The sequence below is a fragment of the Montipora capricornis genome, chromosome 6, assembly GCF_036669925.1.
Source record: "Montipora capricornis isolate CH-2021 chromosome 6, ASM3666992v2, whole genome shotgun sequence".
Classification (NCBI taxonomy): Eukaryota; Metazoa; Cnidaria; class Anthozoa; order Scleractinia; family Acroporidae; genus Montipora; species Montipora capricornis.
In genome coordinates this window covers 39,677,679-39,697,292 of record NC_090888.1, presented here as the reverse complement: position 1 = coordinate 39,697,292, position 19,614 = coordinate 39,677,679, and the positions used below count along the sequence as shown (strand labels likewise).

The 19,614-nt window shown below is 37.6% G+C and overlaps 1 protein-coding gene and 1 long non-coding RNA gene across 2 annotated transcripts; one reads left to right on the top strand and one right to left on the bottom strand.

Moving 5' to 3' along the window:
• Nucleotides 1-5,033: 5,033 nt before the first annotated feature.
• On the top strand, nt 5,034-10,603 carry LOC138052130 (germ cell nuclear acidic protein-like). The gene is made up of 3 exons (XM_068898506.1): nt 5,034-5,188; nt 6,963-7,028; nt 9,078-10,603. The coding sequence occupies exons 1-3, from the start codon at nt 5,101-5,103 to the stop codon at nt 10,196-10,198; spliced, it is 1,275 nt and encodes a 424-aa protein (XP_068754607.1). The 5' UTR covers nt 5,034-5,100; the 3' UTR covers nt 10,199-10,603.
• A 3,454-nt stretch (nt 10,604-14,057) lies between these two features.
• Nucleotides 14,058-18,707, bottom strand: LOC138052129 (uncharacterized). Its single transcript, XR_011133005.1, has 3 exons — nt 18,519-18,707; nt 16,876-17,070; nt 14,058-15,352 (listed from the first exon to the last, which is right to left on the bottom strand). It is a non-coding gene; the product is annotated as an uncharacterized lncRNA (long non-coding RNA).
• Nucleotides 18,708-19,614: the final 907 nt, after the last annotated feature.

Genomic DNA, 19,614 nt, shown 5'->3' with positions numbered 1-19,614 from the left:
CGCTTGCAAAAGATACTTTATTTACGCAGGATGAATTAATAAAATGCCTGCGAACTATCAGAATCCACATGTTTCTAGTCCAGTTCTGGACCAGGAAATTCGTCAAATTCTCTGCGTACCTTGCCTGATGTAAGCTTGAGTCCTATATCATGGATTGAGACAAGATGAAGACAACTACGCAGCCTGTTAAATCCTCTCTTAATTATTGTGAGAAGAAAGCGGCTCCTCTGCTATTTCATCTACGATTTCGTGACGATTTGACCAAAAACGTACTGTGGATTATCAAACTAGTGAGGAGGTTTGCCTGTAATTTCCAGGAGATTTAGTACGATCCATTTCGTCAACCACTCTGCACCAACAAAATAGCCAGCAAGTCGCACTGAAATCGTCGTTAGTTTTAAACCTTAAACCTATTTGAATGGTATCATGGTAAGCTTTGCTTGAGATTTGCATTTAACGGCCTTACTTACTACCCATCGAACTCTGTACGAGTTTATATGTTTCTAAATTTCGTATTTTACGAGCGCACGGATTGCTTACAAGTTCTGAAAATTGGCTGTTGTTTTCGATAACTTCTATTCCAACCGCTCTGCAAATATCAGCTAGAATTTGCCCGTAAGTTTCTTTTCGATGGTTTAAACAAATTCTCAGAAGAAACATAACCAGTCGTACCCGGTTTAGAAGCTGCCGTTACAAATTTAACATTTAAAATCACACTGGCAAATTCTGCGTTGATCACTTGGTGTTTCCTCGGTGCCTCGGTTTGTTTTGTCGGAAGACAACATGTCTTAACTTGGTTATCTTTTATTGGCTCATTTGTTAATAAGACGTCAATCAGCGTGTGTCAAGTCAACCATAAAAAGGTGGGCGTTTTTCACAAATAGCGTTCCCTCAGTCTCTTGCCCCAACTTTCGCGCGGTCAGTTTGCAGAAAATCGGTTCGAAGCTCTTCTGTCGGACAGGAACGCTTGCTACGCAGGCTATCTCGTACCCAGATCTCCCACGGTCATACGGAAGGGAGATCTGGTAAAGTTCGATTTCGAGCATGCTCAGTGCCAGGGAGGCCCGAGCTGTTACATATAAGTCACGCATGCGCAGTTGAATAAAGGGTTCAGACCTCGTGGTCTGTTTTGAGTGTTACATTCCGGCAGGAGAACTGTTAACCTAAATACGAGAGCTTTTGTGATCGACAAGACAACTTCAATGTTGAGCGGCGATTGAAGTTCACAAAAAAAAAATTGAATTCGTTAGTAGCTAAAGTTGCTTGTACAGAACAAATACGAACATAAAAGAATACAACAAACACTACGTTTGCTAGATAAAAATATACACTGCACAGCACTTTAATATCGTGTATAATTTTGATTTCGTTAGTAACTAAAGTTGCTTCTACAGAACAAACACTTACATAAGAGAATACACCAAACACTACGTTTGCTTGATAAAAATATTATAATGTCTCTTTTACACTATATTAAAGCGCTGTGCAGTGGTGAAAAGTATCTTAACGACATCGACAATTTACACAAAGTTGTTTAAAATATAAATCTTCGCTCTTGTATTTAGGTTGACCGCTTTTGTGGGAATAAATCTCTTTAGGAATCACGTTGTTTGACATTCGAATGAAAAACAAAAATTAAAGATCAAAATAAAATAATAATAATAATAATAATAATAATTAAGTACTCTCGTTTGTCTCACGATGTGGTCACTTGTGATGTAGATCGCGATGTTTCCACTGCAACTTTTTTACGACATTAACTGGATATATGGGCGCACCGCTATAAGGTTGGTACACACGCAGGGTCAAAGAGGCGATTCATATAAGACTTCACCCCAACAACATCAACAGCGATATTGGAATAGAAATTCCGGAGCATGCCCAGCACGTGATCTTTTTTTCCCTTTTGACAGAACATAATGACCTTTCCCTTGGTTCAAGGAAGCCAGAGACGGCAGATGTTTTTTTACGATCGATTGTCATTAATCTGTCGCTGAGAATTGGAAATTTAGAGTTATATATAAAAACTTTGATATTTTTTTCGGATCATTTGATGAGCAAACAATCGTACACGTCACATTACAACGAAGGACGGTGTTTGTGTCTGGGTGACCCCTCAAATGGTCTACATGACCCCCCACTTGAAAAAAAACCAACGGGAACACTGCAGTTCAATCGACCGATTTCATAAATGGTGACCACTTTTACATCTTTTTTGTCAAGGAAAACTTGCCGACTGTACACACAAGCAATTTCTCCTTGACAAGTTTTTGTGTAGCACGTACCACAGCCAACCCAATTCACGCTCATGGAAGGTCTAGTTTTGCTTAAAATTTCTTTTAATTGTTAAATATGTAGGGACAACATTTTAATTCTAGTTAATTGAAGATAATAATTGCCAACGAGTCAGGCCTTCTGAAGACAGAAGGCCTGGCGAGGCGGCAGCTTATAGAGCCGCGAGAAGATTTTTAGGCGGACGAAATCTCAGAAGCGCTTCAAATCTAATTGTAATGTAGACCAAAAGCTGTAATGTCGACCAAAGCGATGAAATGTTGACCGTAGCGATAACCAATGAGAGTGCCGCACGAGTACGCCGCGTGATGTTTGCAGCCGCCAGATCACGCAAGCTTGGCTCGTTGGCACTTTAGCGACAGCTATAACTAGTAATAATAATAATAATAATAATAATAATAATAATAATAATAATAATAATAATAATAATAATAATAATAATAACGATAGCGTGTGCATGCGGGGAACAAAGACAATATTTAATTAAAGAGACAAGTACTCCGAGTGAATATCAGGAATGAAAAGTCTGCATGCTAAACACAAAGTTTGCAGCGTACCAGTAATATGTGAGGGGAAAAAAAGGGCATCGCGTTATTAACAGATTTCCAAAGAATGCGGGACTCGAGGGCTGTCCTGTATTTCTTGCAAAGGTCATCAACTTGTAATAGATTTCTCGATGCCCAAAGGGCGAACCTTGAATTAGTGCTTTTATTCAAGGAAATGGTTATGTAAGGTATGGTATTCACGAGTTTGACAAGTACATGAGAAGTATGCAATCAGATTAACTGTTTGTCAAGTAGACGTCAATTTGCATATTGCTCGATAATTTCCACAGGTGTTTGTGAGTGTCAAGTCACTGTACTTAGGAAAGCAGCTTGGAAGAAGAAATCGAGAATTTCCTGACAGACAAAGTTTGGCGTAAATTCGGAGGAATATAATGGCGAATTTAGCAAAGTTGAGTACTAACTTTTGGCCGGTGCAATTCCGTTGGCTTTGCGCACTTCCAAGTGACAAGATCCTTTTATTGTTGTTTAGGAATGGCTGTTTCAACGACTGAGGTTTAGCTTATTTAGGCGTTGTTCTTTAAAATAGATGAAGAAGCGGATATGGACCTAAATGCTGTTGGGCTTGTTTTATTTGTTTTGTTATGTTTCAGTCCTAGTCGTTTGTCTTACAGGAAGTCTTGGTTGTTCCTAATAGGAGGTTTTCACGTGACGTCTCGCCGCCATGCTGGAGAACGAAAACAAAAGATCTCTCATCGGCTTCCTTTGTTCGTCCACCAGAAGTCGTACATTTCTCTATTGTTATTGGTGTCCCTAGAGGTTGCTTGAAAACGTCCTATTGGGAGCGGAGGATTTCGTGCGCCAATCTCACAGCCGAAGAATGCCAACACTTTGTGGGCAGCTGTTTTCCGAAACCACTCGAAGCAAATGGAATTGGGTGCTTAATATCTTTTTATTAAATGTACTTTTAGTGGTGTTCTGGGTTGTTTGTAGAGTTACAAATACGAGGAAAGCACTTCACATCTAGGCATCCTGCATTATTGAACTAAAGCGCGCAGAATATTTTTAATATTGCAGCTTGTTCTAGTTTTAATAACGCTGCGTGCCGTTATAGCATTTTGAAGATTACCCTGCGATCAAAAAAGGCCGCTGAAAAAATTGATTTGCATTATTTTCTCTCTGAGATATAATGCAGGCAAGCAACAATGGGTTTGAATGGCGATCAGTAATTATTCTATACTGGCCCGCAAAACCACAACTCATGCAAAATGGTTTTCACTACTTGATCAAGGCAATTTATGATATCTCTAAATTGAAATGCTTTCAAAGTACAATGACACAAACTTTGAAGAAAAAAAAAAAAAACATAAACATGAACACAAGCGAACTGCTGTTACGTCAACAGGCAAAATTCGCTTTGTTTCCACGCCTTGACAGAAGTGCCTTAAAGGCGTGGAAACCAGCGCCAGTCAGGCTCACATTGACTTCAAGGATGATACAATTCCCAGTTTTGGACAAAGGCAGGAAATTAGCCCGTGCTTATGAAATTACTTGTTCATCATTGCATCAACATCTTACGCCTCCAAGAAATGAATTACATCAGCAGAAATAATCTCTACGAAGTGTTTTTATTTACTTCATATCCCTTATGAGAGAGTTATTCGTTTTCAATCGTAAAGAGAAAGAACTGTCAACAAAGGAATGATGACTTAATATTATTGCTTAGTTATGGCACCTTCCCCCATAAAAGGAAAAAAAAATTCTGGCTGTGCCGGAATACAGCAGAGACATTGACCAGTTAGGAAAAATAAAATGGTCCCCTGACCATTTAATACTTTTGGAGGGATTAAATAATAATAATGTGGAAATTTCACATGATATTACGATTTCAAATTATGTGGACCAACATCGCGTCCTTACAAAAAAAACAAAAAAAAAAAAAAAAAAAATGGATAGCTTCTTGCGTTATCCGTAAAAAAAATTCAGTGATCTGTTATTGCTGCAATTTCGTATTACGTTCCATGTTCTGAGCATAAGATAGCATTTAACCGATGTCAATTATCCATGAGGCAAGTTTTGCACCATGTATAAATATTTTGTGTTCTGGATGGCTGCCAATTTTGCAAGAGCATTTCAGTGGCATTCCTATACCGAATTATTTGTTCAACTGGTAAGTAATATTGTAAAACACAAGCAATATTCATTGGAAACGCTAGTATAAAACTAGAAAGTACTTCTACTTCGAGTCCATTTTTCCCTGCTCCATAAGAGGCACGGAGATAAGGAGAACTTGAGAAAACTTCAAATGAAAATGATCTCGAAAGTTTTCATCATCTTTTGCTCTTTGACTCTTCTTGGGTTTGTGTGCAGCAAGCCTTTGTCGTCAAATGATGGTAAGTTGATATATTTATCAAGTTCTTATTCACTCAAGTATTTTTCCGGTATAATTGGTGACTTTTCGCTATTTATGTTGATAAAAAATTATAACGAGAGCTCTCCTGTTTAGATTTGGCCAAAAGCAATTTCCCTTTTTTGTTCAAAGATCGATAAACAAACAAAACAAAAGAAAAGTTACCTGATTGCTTTTATTTTAATAACGTTAAGTTGATCAGATATTTGGCTGTGGCAGACTTTATGTGTATAGACAGAGTAAGAGCTTAAAAAAATGTCCTCTGAATAACTCTGACAGGTGGTAAGTCGTTGAAATAAGCGATTCTCGTCGTTGTTGAATAATAGACTGACAAATGAAAAAGGCCGCGGTTTCAAAAAAATGTAGAGCATACGAAAACGAAATAAACAGAAAGAAAGGGTGATTATACTCGAACGATTTTGCTTATCAATATAGATGATTATGTTTGTGAGATGTTTCTGGTAATAACACAATAATAATAATATATAAGTTCTGGAACGTTATTACAACCCCATTATCCTTGAACTGAGAAAAGAGGTTCTTAATGCAAATTTTAATCGTTCTTTGGTTCTATGTCGTGCAATATTAAATTGTGTGTCTTCAAGGCTTTTCTTTTTTCTAAGTTCGTTTTCTTCCACTTTTCAATGATCGCAAAACATAGTCGGTGTTAATTGCTACACGAACTTCAAACACAATCTACTTTACATCCGTTTTCCAATATGGCTCCTCGGAAAGTCAAAACTCTTTTCAAGGGTAATTCTGGATCAAATTGCTTTTCCTTGACTCTACCTTTCAAATACGTTTCAATACGTTAATATCTTTCAATACGTTTCAAATTTCATATTATTTTACCTGACATTGAAAGCTGAACATGTTGCCCGAAGGGCTTTAAATATATTACGATTTTCTCCTAAAGTTCACGGCTATCAAGCTAAGTGAAAGCCCAACTGTTGAGATCGAGGAATATGCCGTAACATTTTGTCCCGTGGATAAGTCATTATCCAAAGTTTCAATCTGTGCAAAGATTTAAGTATTTGATCGCGTACCTCTGAATATGCATACTCTAAGCAGAAGGCGTGTTCGAAAATCTTTATCACGGTTAGACGCAAAGTATATTTTGCACTCTAGATACGACTTATCCTCTGCAGAATAAAGTTATACAGCCTTTGAGCAAATGGGTCCGGGAATGGGAGTTAAAACCTTCTGTTGATATCGAGTAAACCAATTTTATAAGTTAAGGAACACGCACTTAGTTCTAGCGGTAGAGCACATTGATCTGTATTGCTAACATCAAAATATGGCCCACTGAATAGACCAATTATAGTGCGCTCGTATCTTGGGTGGATCTTTTGAAGTTGCGCCCTTTTCTTTAGCGCGTGATGTTCGCGTTTTGCAAAAAGAATTAACAAAACTCGCATACAACTTCCACGATTGAATATCCGTCTGCTTCCAATTAGCCCATGACTTCGGCCTCTCGTAACCCTGGATTAATTATTTCATTTAAAGACGCTTTGAAGTTGTAAGCAATAATACTAGTAATAATAATGATGATGATGATGATGATGATAATAAAAATAATAATAATAATAATAATAATAATAATAATAATAATAATAATAATAATAATGCTGATATAGTTTCTGGGAGAATATTCCATATCTTTATATCATGATAACGGCTTGACTACAAATACAGCCATATATCATATCAAACAACAGCTTAGAAAATTAACGTTTTCTTTTCTTTTCTTTTTCCAGAAAAACGCTCAGTCACTAATGACCTTGAAGGGGAGCTGCGTTGGCTAGATATGATGTATCGAGTTGGTACGAAACTGTGAAGTATTTAAATCAAACTTTAACTTCGAGACTTAATATCTTCCTTCAAAACATCAACATCCAAGATCCAACATCATCTCGAAAATAGCGTATTTTGCAAAGTAGTCACGAACGAAAACGAATGGACTTGTTAAGACTTTAATTTGAAGTGTCTTTGAGCAAGATAAGCACTAAAATACGAGAAAGTAGTTTAGCCTTCAGGGATAGGAGGGTAAAAAGGGCTCTTATCAACGCTGATATATTCGGATGTTAGCCCCTATACCACTGATCCAAAGTATCCTCTTGGACTTTAAGCTATAAACTAGGTTTTCGTGACAATCTTCCTGCAATACCGTTAGGAATGTGACTGAGAGGTTGGCACTATTTATCTTCGATAAAATGTTTGTCGTTTCAAACCGGATTAGTCTGTTGAAATTATCGTCACGTTAAGCCAATGATTTAATGGTCAAACTCCTTGAGCCAACTCCAAGAATGAAGGCTGAAGTCATCAACTTTTTTTCAGAGGCTCGAAGTTATTGTCTCTTTATAAAATTGAGTTTGAAGAAAATCGATATTTGGCCGCCACTTTAGATAATTTCCTGAAATTTGCGCGCATTATTTAAGCATGGAGAAGACAGAGTTTTTATGCGTTGGTTGAGTTCAACCTTAGTGTATTTGCTGTTATCATACTTAAAAAGACCATCAAAGCTAACTCGTCATTTTTATTTTTACTTGTCGATGCCACCTAATTTAAAGAACTAAAAAAAAAAATAAATAAATAACAACAGCAACAACAAAAATAAGGAAAGAAAAACAAAAAAACTCAACATAAAGCAAAGTAGACAATTTCACAAAAGGAAACTGAAAAATGGGTACGGACTCTTTGCTTCACCGTACCAAGAAACTTTCGTCTACATGAAAATATGAACAAACTACGGGCCAGAATTGGAAAAGGTACCTAAGGGGCCGATTACATGTACATGAACCAGGCCAGACTGGTCAGCAGGGCTGGTTGCGTTTGCCGAAATGAGTTTCTGTCCGCTATTACATGAAGTAAGCCAGCCCAGCTTGGGTTTAAAAAAGATGATAGAAAAGATAACAAAAACAAGGAGAAGTAAAAGCGCTTGTCTCGCTAAATTGTTATCAAAATTCACCACTCTGCAATTGAAAGAACCTTAAAGTTTGCTATCATATTCATCTTTTATTTGAACATTAAAAAAAATAATAATAATCAAAAACACTATTCCGTGGGCCATTTTGCTCCAAAGTGCAGTAATGTGGCTAGAAATCGCTGGCCCGGATAACCGGGTTGTCCCGGTGAACGCGATTGCATGGCGGGAGCTGGGATCTCGGCTAACCAGGCTGAGATTTTCCCATGTTATCGCACTCTTAAACAAGCCAGCCTGCCTAACAGGGCCAGCCCGGCTCGTGTAATTGGCCCCTAATACTGTTTCTTATTGATTTCCAGAGTTCATGGGAGAATTGTCTTTTCGTTTGCGTACAGGGACTCTTCACGAAACGAGACGGTTCCCGCTTTTCATTGCATAAATCACTGTGGCAATACTTTCAAAACAACCATGCACTAAGAAACGTTATTTTGCCAATTGTCTTCATTGTTTTTCTCGTCATCTGTAAATTTATTTTTTGTGGCAGTATTTCCAGTCATGGAAAAACATTGAACTTATGATGTAGAAAAGTCCTTTGACCTATTTGGAAGTAACCACGAAAATAGCACGATGATCGTCGAAAAACTACGATTTCGCTGGTCATTTTGGAAAGGGTGTGTTTTGACAAATAAAAAAAAACTAAGGCAATTAATTTCGTCAAGTTTTCATTTCCTTTCATTTCATGCTCCAGCACCCCAAGCTGTAAGGCCTCGATGAACTTCCGTTACAGTGTATTCAAATCCTCTCACTGCATTATTCACATTTTTCCAAAAATGTAGCATCGACACCAACCGCAAACATCACTCAAAAAGATCTGAATACCAGCCGGAATGTTTGAAAAGGTAAATAACTACAGTGAAAAAAAAAAGGTTATGTTGTCTCATTGTTTCAGAAAAGGAAAAGTTGGACAAGCTGATCAAAAATGGGGAAGCCACGAATGTAGAGGATGCCACAAATGACGATGACAGCGGTGATGGCGACGACGACGACGACGATGACGACGATGATGATGCTCCTGACTATAGGAATGATGACAGTGGTGATGGTGATGACGACGACGACGACGACGACGATGATGACGATGATGATGCACCTGACTACAGGAATGATGACAGTGGTGATGGTGATGACGACGACGACGACGATGATGACGATGATGACGATGATGATGCGCCTGACTACAGGAATGATGACAGTGGTGATGGTGATGACGACGACGACGACGACGACGACGATGATGACGATGATGACGATGATGATGCACCTGACTACAGGAATGATGACAGTGGTGATGGTGATGACGACGACGACGACGATGATGACGATGATGACGATGATGATGCACCTGACTACAGGAATGATGACAGTGGTGATGGTGATGATGACGACGACGACGATGATGACGATGATGACGATGATGATGCACCTGACTACAGGAATGATGACAGTGGTGATGGTGATGATGATGACGACGACGACGACGATGATGACGATGATGATGATGCACCTGACTACAGGAATGATGACAGTGGTGATGGTGATGATGATGATGATGATGATGACGACGACGATGACGATGATGATGCACCTGACTATAAAAATGATGACAGTGGCGATGGAGATGATGATGATGATGATGATGATGATGATGACGACGACGATGATGCGCCTGATTATAACAATGATGAAAGTGGTGATGATGACGACGACGACGACGATGATGATGATGATGACGATGATTTTCCGGATTCTACTGATTATGACAAAGTTAAAGGCGAGAGTAGCGAAAATGGCCCAAAGGCATATTATGACAATAATAGCGACTCTCCTCTCAAAAATAAGCCATCTTCTCTGGGTGAGATCCTTAGAAAACAACGTATCGCCTCTCATTTTTCGCGCTTAGCAGAGATAGCTCGAAAAGGAAAGCTCTCCTCACAGGCAAGGGACTCTATTGAGGATGATTTGCTAGATGCTTTGCTTTCTGAGTATGAGACAAATGGTAGACACAAGTAATACACCAGCGCCCTTACGTTTAATTTACCAGTCTTACCATCATGTTAATTGAATAGCCCTTACATTTTTTCGCTTTAACTTGCAGTGTATAAACAAAAAAAAAATAAATAAATAAAGGTATATAGGTAGATATTTTTTGCATACCAATTTATGTACATTTCTGCTTGTATAGCTTTGTAACAAAGAAAACATTCATTGATTAATTGGATGCGACAGGCATCTGTTGGTTGGCAGGTAAAATGGCGAGGGAAGCTTCATTATAATTTGCATAACAGTGATATGCGTAGATAGCTATCTGTTTAATCTGTCCAATTGCAAAAAAACAAATTCTTGTTATGCCGGCCATTATGCATACTTTCCAACTTATATTGATACCTTGCTAAAATAAAAGTCATTGAGTTTCTATGTTCCTCCTAGTTGAAGTCTTCGGGATGGGTCATAGGGAAGAGAGTAACAGCACTCTTGGTGGCTACACTAGACCGGTCTCTTCTTCTTTACTCTTTAGAGAGCGAAACTGACCAGTCATAGACCCTTTGCATAAATGGCGCCCAAATTTGAATAACAATACTTGATACTTAGCCTCACATTCATGAAAAAAATCCTTTGTCTTGAAACATAAACACGAGGCTAAGGATGTATACAGTATTGTTACTCAAATTTGGGCGCAATTTATTCAAAGGTCTATGTTTCTACAACAAAAGCTCTATGAAAATGAATTGCTAAATTCAGTACTAAATATTTCCAAACTCCTATGGGACAACTCCACGGGACTCCACGCCAACGTAATTAACATAACAAGCACAATCTATTGTTTCATTACACATGTGAGATAAAATATTCGCGTCCGGCCTTTATGGGCTTCAAAACGGCTCGCCTGCAGCTCGCCGTTTTAAATGTCCATGAAGGCCAAACGTTCATATGTTATCTATTACATTACAAACTCTGCTTTGATCGGCTGCTCAAGCCCAATGTGTAAATAGTTCACCCTGAAGTCAAAATATATACTTTTTTGGAAGTACCTATTGGATTTTTAGGCTTTCTTTTCTGTTTTTCTTTTTTTTTTTTTTACCTTTTGTTTTTCGACTTTTTTTTTCGGCATTACTCCTGGGAAAATCCAGTTTCAGCGGCTTCAATACAACCCAACTCAGTACCCCGGCTCTGTTTTTGTGTAACATGTACCACAGGCAACTTAGTTTATGCTTACGGAGCGTCTGAAAGCCAAGCTCAGGCTTCTATCCATGCAAGAAAGTTTGGTTATGACGTCAGCGTACGCCCTATAGATTCTAGTACGAGGACAAGAACAAGTACGAGATTTGACTGCCTACTTTTAGCGAAAGTACTTTGAAAATTTATAACCCGCACGATTAATCTTACTCTTTGTTAGCAGTATAGGATGCTCAGTTATTCTTGTTGCTGGTACCTGAGCCTTTTTGCTGATCGAAAAATGCCAAAACTGCTGCCAAAACCTTGTACTAAAATGACGACGGTGTCATGTTTTTTCCCGCCAAAATGACGCTGGTTTGCGCGCGCTCACTCTTGTTCTTTGAGGAAATCTCGTACTCGTCGTCGTTATCGTCCTACAACCTAAAGTCATCCATTGTCGGAGTGGTGGTGGGGAGGCAGGACTGCCTCTGGGGACGAGAGTGTTCTGGCAATTTTTCTTGGCGGGAAATAGCGTGGAAGCGTTGCATTTGGCAACCCGCGTTTTCCTGGCGGGAAATGATATTAGCGAAATTAAAAAGCAACAGGCTGAAAAACAGAAAGAAGCGCGAGAGAAGAAGTGGCGAAATTTGAGAAATGTAAGCAAAGAAAGCCTGCAGAGAAACCAATTAAGGAGAAGAAGAGAAACGTGTAATAAAGAACACCGTACAGCTGAGAGAAATAGAGCGAGATTAGAGAGTTAGATTTCAATAGCTTCGTTGCTCGCCATGTTGGCTCGCATAACTCGCAGCCATGGCTCGCATGACTCGCTTGGCTCGCTGGCTCGCACATTGTCCCAACTCCGACTTTAAAGTTAATGTTTCAGTTATGCTTCGCTCTGTCAAGATCACTTTTCTCAATGAAAAATAAAGTCGATTTTTTTTACACGTTTTTTCGTTATTATTCAAAAAAGGATATTGACGTCAGCTTTTGTCGTCTTTACTCTTATTAATCACAAGAAATGACACCATAAAATGTTCAAAATTAAGTGAAAAAAGTACGTTTCTCCTTTCAAGGGCCATGTACAGTAAACAGTACGAATCCCTTTGGGGTTTTACTGTTTTGCCTTGTTCTGGCTTACTTTAAAATATTGAGTTTGGTTTGATAGTTTTTAATGTCACCGATGCATGAAAGAATTTGAATTTAAACTGAATTTGTGAATCAACCAAATCACATAATCGGTTCTGCTGTTGAGATTTAAGGACGGTGCCTACTATTGTTATTGCGCATACGTTCTGCGCATTTCGAGATACTCGGATTTCCTATACGTGGTGCTTATTAACACAGGGATATTTTTTCGCGGTTCAAAACTATGCGAAAACAGTAAAACTTAGCAAGTGCTCTTGGTATCCAAAAATAAGATTGTGGGTAATCGCGCATTTTTCAGAGATAATTAAGCTTCAATTTCGAAAAAAGTGTCATACATTGCTTTGTATTTTAAAGCTTTCCACAAATATTGTTGATTAATCATCTTCGAATGCGTGGTAACCCCCAATTTTCGTTTTGGATTTCAATAACATTTGCTAAGATCTGCTTTTCCCGAATACTCAGTAAACCGCGCAAAAATACCTTTGAATTAATAGGCACCGTCCTTAAAAGTAGGACTGTTAACGCTAACCTACATCCACTAATTTGTACCATTTACTTTTAAATGTAATAAAAGTGTGATAAGGCAAACGTTTGTTAATCATTTATGCTACTAATCATGTAGTCCAAAAGATGTTTCTAAAATGCAGTTTGCATTTACCTCGAGTCTTGACATTGACATTAGTTTAACTCCTTAATTTCCAGTAAAGAAAAAAAACTGTGAAGCTCCGCTTTTAGGCTTGGCTAATAGTAACCAGAGGGACGCGGGCTCGATTCCCACTCACGGCACATAAGTTTTTCATTCGAAAGGATCAGTCAGTAGTAGTTCACTGCTACTGCCTAGTTACTGCATCGTTGGATTTCCAACCTTCTTCATGCATAAAGTATATATATATAGCATAGTATCATGCAATTCATAGTATATATCACCATATCACTTTCTTTTTTTGTTTTGATTTTAACGCATCAATCTTAACGCATCAATCTTACAGTGAGTCTTGCAAGTATCAAGTGTTGTTTTTGTTAGACATGAAATGTCATACCGGGGAATTGACTAGTGTTGTGTACGTTTGGAGTTTAGTCAATTCAAAAAGAGAAATTGAAAAACTAGTTGTATCCACTGGTGCCTGATTTTAATATGAAGAGCAATATGTGAACCTGTCACTGCACTGACATGTTGTTTGTAACAATCCAACTATTTTGAAGTTTTGCTTTATTTTAAAATTCCCTCCGGCTGCAAATTTGTTTTGAGCGAAGAGTTGTAGGCGCTGTTTAAGACATGATAACATGAAAGTGCTAGTAGGAGTGGGACTGTTATCTGTTGCATCACCTTGTATAAGCTACGGGAGGGATTCCGTAGCAAAAGGATCATATATATTTGATCATTTGATCAACGTTAACGTTGAAGGTTTTATAACTTAGGGTACGTACGAACAAAGAGATCCTTGCAAAGCATCTACTTGTGCCCATTTGGAGGTTGTTCAACTTGTGTCGTCGACACAATTAAACGTGTTTAGTTAATTTAAAGAGCGGTCACGAATTATTAGAATTCTGCAAAGCTTTCTCAAGGTCGTATTTTCTTTCTTTTTTATTATTTGTTTTGAGGCGAATTCAGACAGAAAATTACAACTTTATAAAACATCGATTGTTTGAAATTGGAAGTTTAATTAAACCGCCTCTGATACCGGCTTTTTTTTTTTTCGGTCATTACGACTGTCAGAGATCGGTGGTTGGACATAATCCTACCAGTCACATGAACATAACGACAAGCAATGTAGTCTACGCAAACCACGCTTTTCTAAGAGACAAGGACGTTATCTTGCTTTTACTCGCATGTAGCTGTAGTGAACGACAGTATGTTAATATCTATATATAACCCAATATGTCAGTTACCTTTCTTCCCACTTGTGACTCGCGTAGAGGGCACCAAAACGAGTAATGGCGTTTCTTTTTTTCATTATTCACCCGATCTAGTTTTACTTTTTTTCTAAGACTTTAGTCTCCTTCATTTTTGAAATTGACAGTCATCTCGTCAAATTCCTGCAATCCAATATTTGAGGATGTAAATCTCTGAGAAACCCTGGCCCATGTTTTCCCTTTGAAACAAAATGCGCGGAAATGGTAGACAGTCTGTTTGACTTTGGTATATTACACTTCTACAAGCCAACGCATGAAGGGTAGTGCCAAGGACAATTCATCCTTCGTTGAATACAGATATAATATCCGCATTTTGTGAAAGAAATCAATACTAACTATGGTTTGAGTAGGAAAATAGTGTGGTTGAGTGTTGACCAAGTTATGGGTATCGTTTTAAACCCACTTTGTTAAACAATCCTCTTTATTTCGCGACATTTTAGTGGTATAACGCCCTAATCTGTTAGGAAACCCTACCAAAATCAGCTGATTACAACACCAATGATGCAGACGGATAATATTTGAAAGGAACCAAGTCAAGTGCGTTTGAACATTTTCAGTGACTATAGATACAAGAAATATGCAACAAAACTCGTAGTAATAATAGAAACAAATAGGCTGAGACAAATTAAGAGTTAGAAATGTATCTTTGTTGCCAAAATTAAAGATGCAGAGTAATCAAAAATACATTTCTGAATAAGAAAACGTTCGGTCGGTGTTTTCGTGGCCACCTCTTCAAGAATAATATTCACGGGAAGTGAAGCGTGCTCTCTGGGAGCGTGCTTGACCAATGCCGTTGCTTTATGCTCATTCCACACAAATGTACTTTGAACGGTCATTTTGCGGTTTTTTCTTCATTTTCCGGCTTTGTTTTAGAACAAAGCCGAAAAAAGAAACTGCCTTCGCTTGACCAGTCGTGAAACATGCCCTTGAAAAAAGCCACATCCACAACATCTGAAAGAGACCAAATATTAGCATATCACGAATTAAAAGAGTTTACAAAAACGTCTTTCAAGTAAGTAAAAAGAGGTAGAAAAAGAAAAATAATATTTTTAAAAGTATGCAAGGAATGAGTGAATAGTGTGTTTTCAGAGATGTAAGGAATAAAACTGAGGGCGAACGGGAGGGAAATCTTTCTTACCTTTGGCCTTTCTGAATAGCCGGTAAATTTTACAACTGTTTGGTGAGCTAGCGGTCAAATTGCTCGCAAAGAATTCTAATAAGTGGAAACTCCTCTTCTGGAAAAATGGCATTCCTTGCCAGGTTCCACTGAATCTGACAAAAATTAAATACTGACAAGGAATGTTCCGTGGCCGGTATGGACATTTAAGACGTGAAACATGTGCAAACTTAAGAACATGCATTCAAACTTTGTAAAAGACGATGCTTACAAACTTAGCGGAATGCTGTCAAACATAATAAGCTCCTCGTTTACTTAATAAAATGGCTGATACTTTAATAAAATTGAAAGAATTATAGCAAAGTCGTTTCTCACTTAAGATGAATGAGTTAAAAACCATTTTAAAATGGATAAAGCCCGAAAATCTGCAAGAAATACACTTTGCTTCAATTGGAGAAGTTTATTGTGTCTGTTAGCATTCCTTAAGTTTGTAACCTTTGCCTATTGTAAAATTTGTATGTCTCTTTTTTTTATGTCCGTGTATCCGTGCTCCTAATTAATGATTTGTATGCAAGTTTTAAAGTTTTTACGTCTCTCATTAAGTTCGGGTGCCATTGATTAACTTTGTGTTCATTTTATCAAGTTTACTTGTGCTGTATTCAGTTTGTAAGCAAATTATCAAGTTTGTGGGCGTTTTGTGTCAGTAACAGCAGAAGAACTGGAAATAGTAATAATTATAAACTTTTTAAGCCTTATTGTCGAACAGATACTTTGAAAATTCATTTTGGAATAGATATATGGATAAGTGTAATGATTTACCGGCATCAGTTGCAGATCTTGAACCTCTTCAAAGCTTCAGAAAAGCCTTTAGAGAAGATTGTATTAACAAATTAAATTAATTCATGAGAATGTTGCTATATTTACTCTCAATTTTAGATTTCAGATTTTAGAATTTGTTTGAAGGGTGTATGGTTTCATAAGGGGATTTAGTACCCGAACCTGCCATAACCTGTTTAATTAATGGACCGTCATTGTCATGGCGTTCATTATTTAATAAAGTTCTTATATGTTGTATATACCGGCCACGATAACAAAGCCTTTTTTTCCTCTTCTTAGTCTAAGTGAACGACATGCTCATTATTCTTATCAAAAGTCGTTAGGATGTTTGCTTATGATTCGAAATGGTTTTAGGTTGTAAAGTTTTATAGAGGATCAAATGTCATTACAAGTTGACTTGACTTTGGAATTCGTTTAAACTGCAACGACCTCGGTAAGCCGTTGTTAGCGCTAACAACGGTAAGCGCATCTACTACGGAGGCTCGGAAGGAGAATTCAAGACCCGATATAATAACCATACCAAGTCCTTTAGGTCAAGGAGATACTGCAACTAGTCTGAACTTCCCAAATATATATGGAATCTGAAGGACAACACACAAATTTCATCCTCAAGTGGAGCATCGCATCATTCGCATCACCGTACAAGTGCGGCACCAGAAAGTGTGACCTTTGCCTATCTGAAAAAGTCGCCATTGTTAGAGCTGACCCAAAGTTCCTGCTAAACAAAAGAACTGAATTAGTATCTAAATGTCGTCATAGAAATAAGCTCCTACTGCATATATATATATATATATATATATATATATATATTTTTTTTTTTATTTTTTTTATTTTTTTATTTTTTTTTTTTATATATATATATAACTGAATAAATGTGTGAAAGAAAATTTGCCCTGAGCGGGATTTGAACCCACGTCCCCCCATTACTAGTCGGGTGTGATCACCACTACACCACCAGGACAACCATGCTGGCAACACAGCCATCGACGATGTGATTTACGTGGTTTAAGGCGTGGGCCTCCCGGGAAATTTTCTTTCGAGGTGACAAAGTAGGGGAGCCTATAACTTCACTTGAAACCCAACCAAGGATCAACTTAATGATGCACGACCGTAGTCAACTTAGCGGATGACAAGGAAGGATCCTAGAAGGATACAGGCTAATTTTAATTTTTTTCGAGAGAGTGTAGGAGAGAAACCCTGACAATGCACACCCCAAATAATCATATTTTTAACTGAATAAATGTGTGAACTGAATAAATGTGTTCAAATCCCGCTAAGGGCAAATTTTCTTTCACACATTTATTCAGTTAAAAATATGATTATTTGGGGTGTGCATTGTCAGGGTTTCTCTCCTACACTCTCTCGTATATATATATATATATATACGTAGACTTGAACTAGGTCAAAAACATTTATTAGCAAATAAATGTTTTTGACCTAGTTTAAGTCTACGTATCTATTCAAAGCTCTGGTAATCCCATTGAGCACGTTTAGCTGATGATCAATTTATCACGTCATTTCATTATATATATATATATATATATATTGCCTGATGAGTGTGGTCGTCCTTCGACCATACGAAACAGCGTTGTAGCAATAAAACGATGAACTGAAATTTTGCTACCATTGATCATTATTATCACTGCTCCTCTCAGAGTTGAGCGCTGTCTAAATTTATTCTATTCAAGTTCAAGAAGTATATATATATATATATACTGCGGTGTAGAGCAACATTTTTTAGAGCTAGTTAGTTAAGGCTCATACTGAAAAATCCTAAACGCTTTTTCCACACATTGTTCAGCCAACTATTGACTATATTACAAAATGAAGTGATCACTTGCTTTCCAATTTGATGCCAAAGCGTAAATGTTATGGGAACAGCGAATATTCTTCATCTATTTATTTCTCCCTGTGAGAGATAATGTTTAATGTGACCAGTGTTAAATCTGAAGAGCCCTATCTGATTTTTAATAATTCACCGGTTGTCCTCATTGCTGTTGTTCTCACAGGTAGAGATGCAAGGTTTTCAGTGTTTTCGTTACCTTAAGTTAACTAGGCGTATAAAAACGAACAAACAATCCTTTAATATGTCTTATAAAAGGTAGGAAGAACATTGCTAAAAGCTTTTTCTAATGGTTTCAAAGACACCTATATAGAACAAACCTTTTATTCGATAGGGCTCTTGAGAAAACGTTGGATCATCGTTTCTTATGTTCCGACTCTGTTCCTCTAAGTTACCATGGCAACGATTTTTAAAACCTAGAATGGGGGACCTAGAATGTGCCCTCTCACATATAACGCATTTTGTAGCTGCACGAGAGCTTGAAATTATAGCTTTTTGCTGTAGTCAGAATTCCCTTACTTTGCTGACCATATAGTTTTAAATTTATTGCAGCATGTTTCTCTTTTTAATAAAGGATATTTCCAAAAAGTCATTAGAACAATATTTCGAAAATGACATTTTAAAGGGTACTCTTATAACCGAACCGTGTTTGCATTTTCATGTCATGGACGACGCCAATTAAAAATATTTCACCATTTTCCTTCCAGAAAGGAAGAAAACAAAATGTTTAGGGCAAGAAGCCAAAACTAAATTCAAACGGAGAGATATGGAAAATAGTTTTCTTCAATCTCCTTGCCTAAGCTTCCTAAAACTTAACTCATTTAGAAGAGTAAAACCGATTACGCAACACAGATTGATAATATCGCATGGCAGTCGCGTGGAACTAATGACGGGATGGAAAGTGCAGTGTAAATCAAAGGGCATCTAAACAACAAGCATACTCTAATATTAAGGAATAGTGTATGCTAGTAGGTAGTTCCAAAGTCAAGTGGTTGGTCGAAAATTTGAATGAAACTATAGCAACCGAAACAACACAATCGAAAATTGGCAAACGTACTGGCATAGGCAAACTCTCCAATGATTAATTGAATTGCTCAAGCAGAATAGCCAACAAAAAAGTGGCGAAAATGAGAGCGCTCAGATAAAAAGAACTCGAGTTTCGACAAAATATTCCGAACCGATGCAATAGCACAACCTTTGTTTTATTGAACAGGAATATTGTTTGTTTTCTTCGAGACCGTTCCCTTAGAGGCTCTTAAGTTGCGAAAATTAAAATTTGTGGAATTCCTTATTGATATGATTTTTCATACGACCCATCTCTCATGACAACTCCAATTATTTGATTACAGACTGATATTGAAAGCCCTTAGAAGCTGAGATAAGCACACACATATATATATATATATATATATTGAC

Coding starts and splice junctions, on each gene's coding strand:
- LOC138052130 (XM_068898506.1), top strand. CDS start 5,101: ATGAAAATGATCTCGAAAGTTTTCATCATCTTTTGCTCTTTGACTCTT. Junction 5,189..6,962: donor GCCTTTGTCGTCAAATGATG/GTAAGTTGATAT, acceptor TTCTTTTTCCAG/AAAAACGCTCAGTCACTAAT. Junction 7,029..9,077: donor AGATATGATGTATCGAGTTG/GTACGAAACTGT, acceptor TCATTGTTTCAG/AAAAGGAAAAGTTGGACAAG.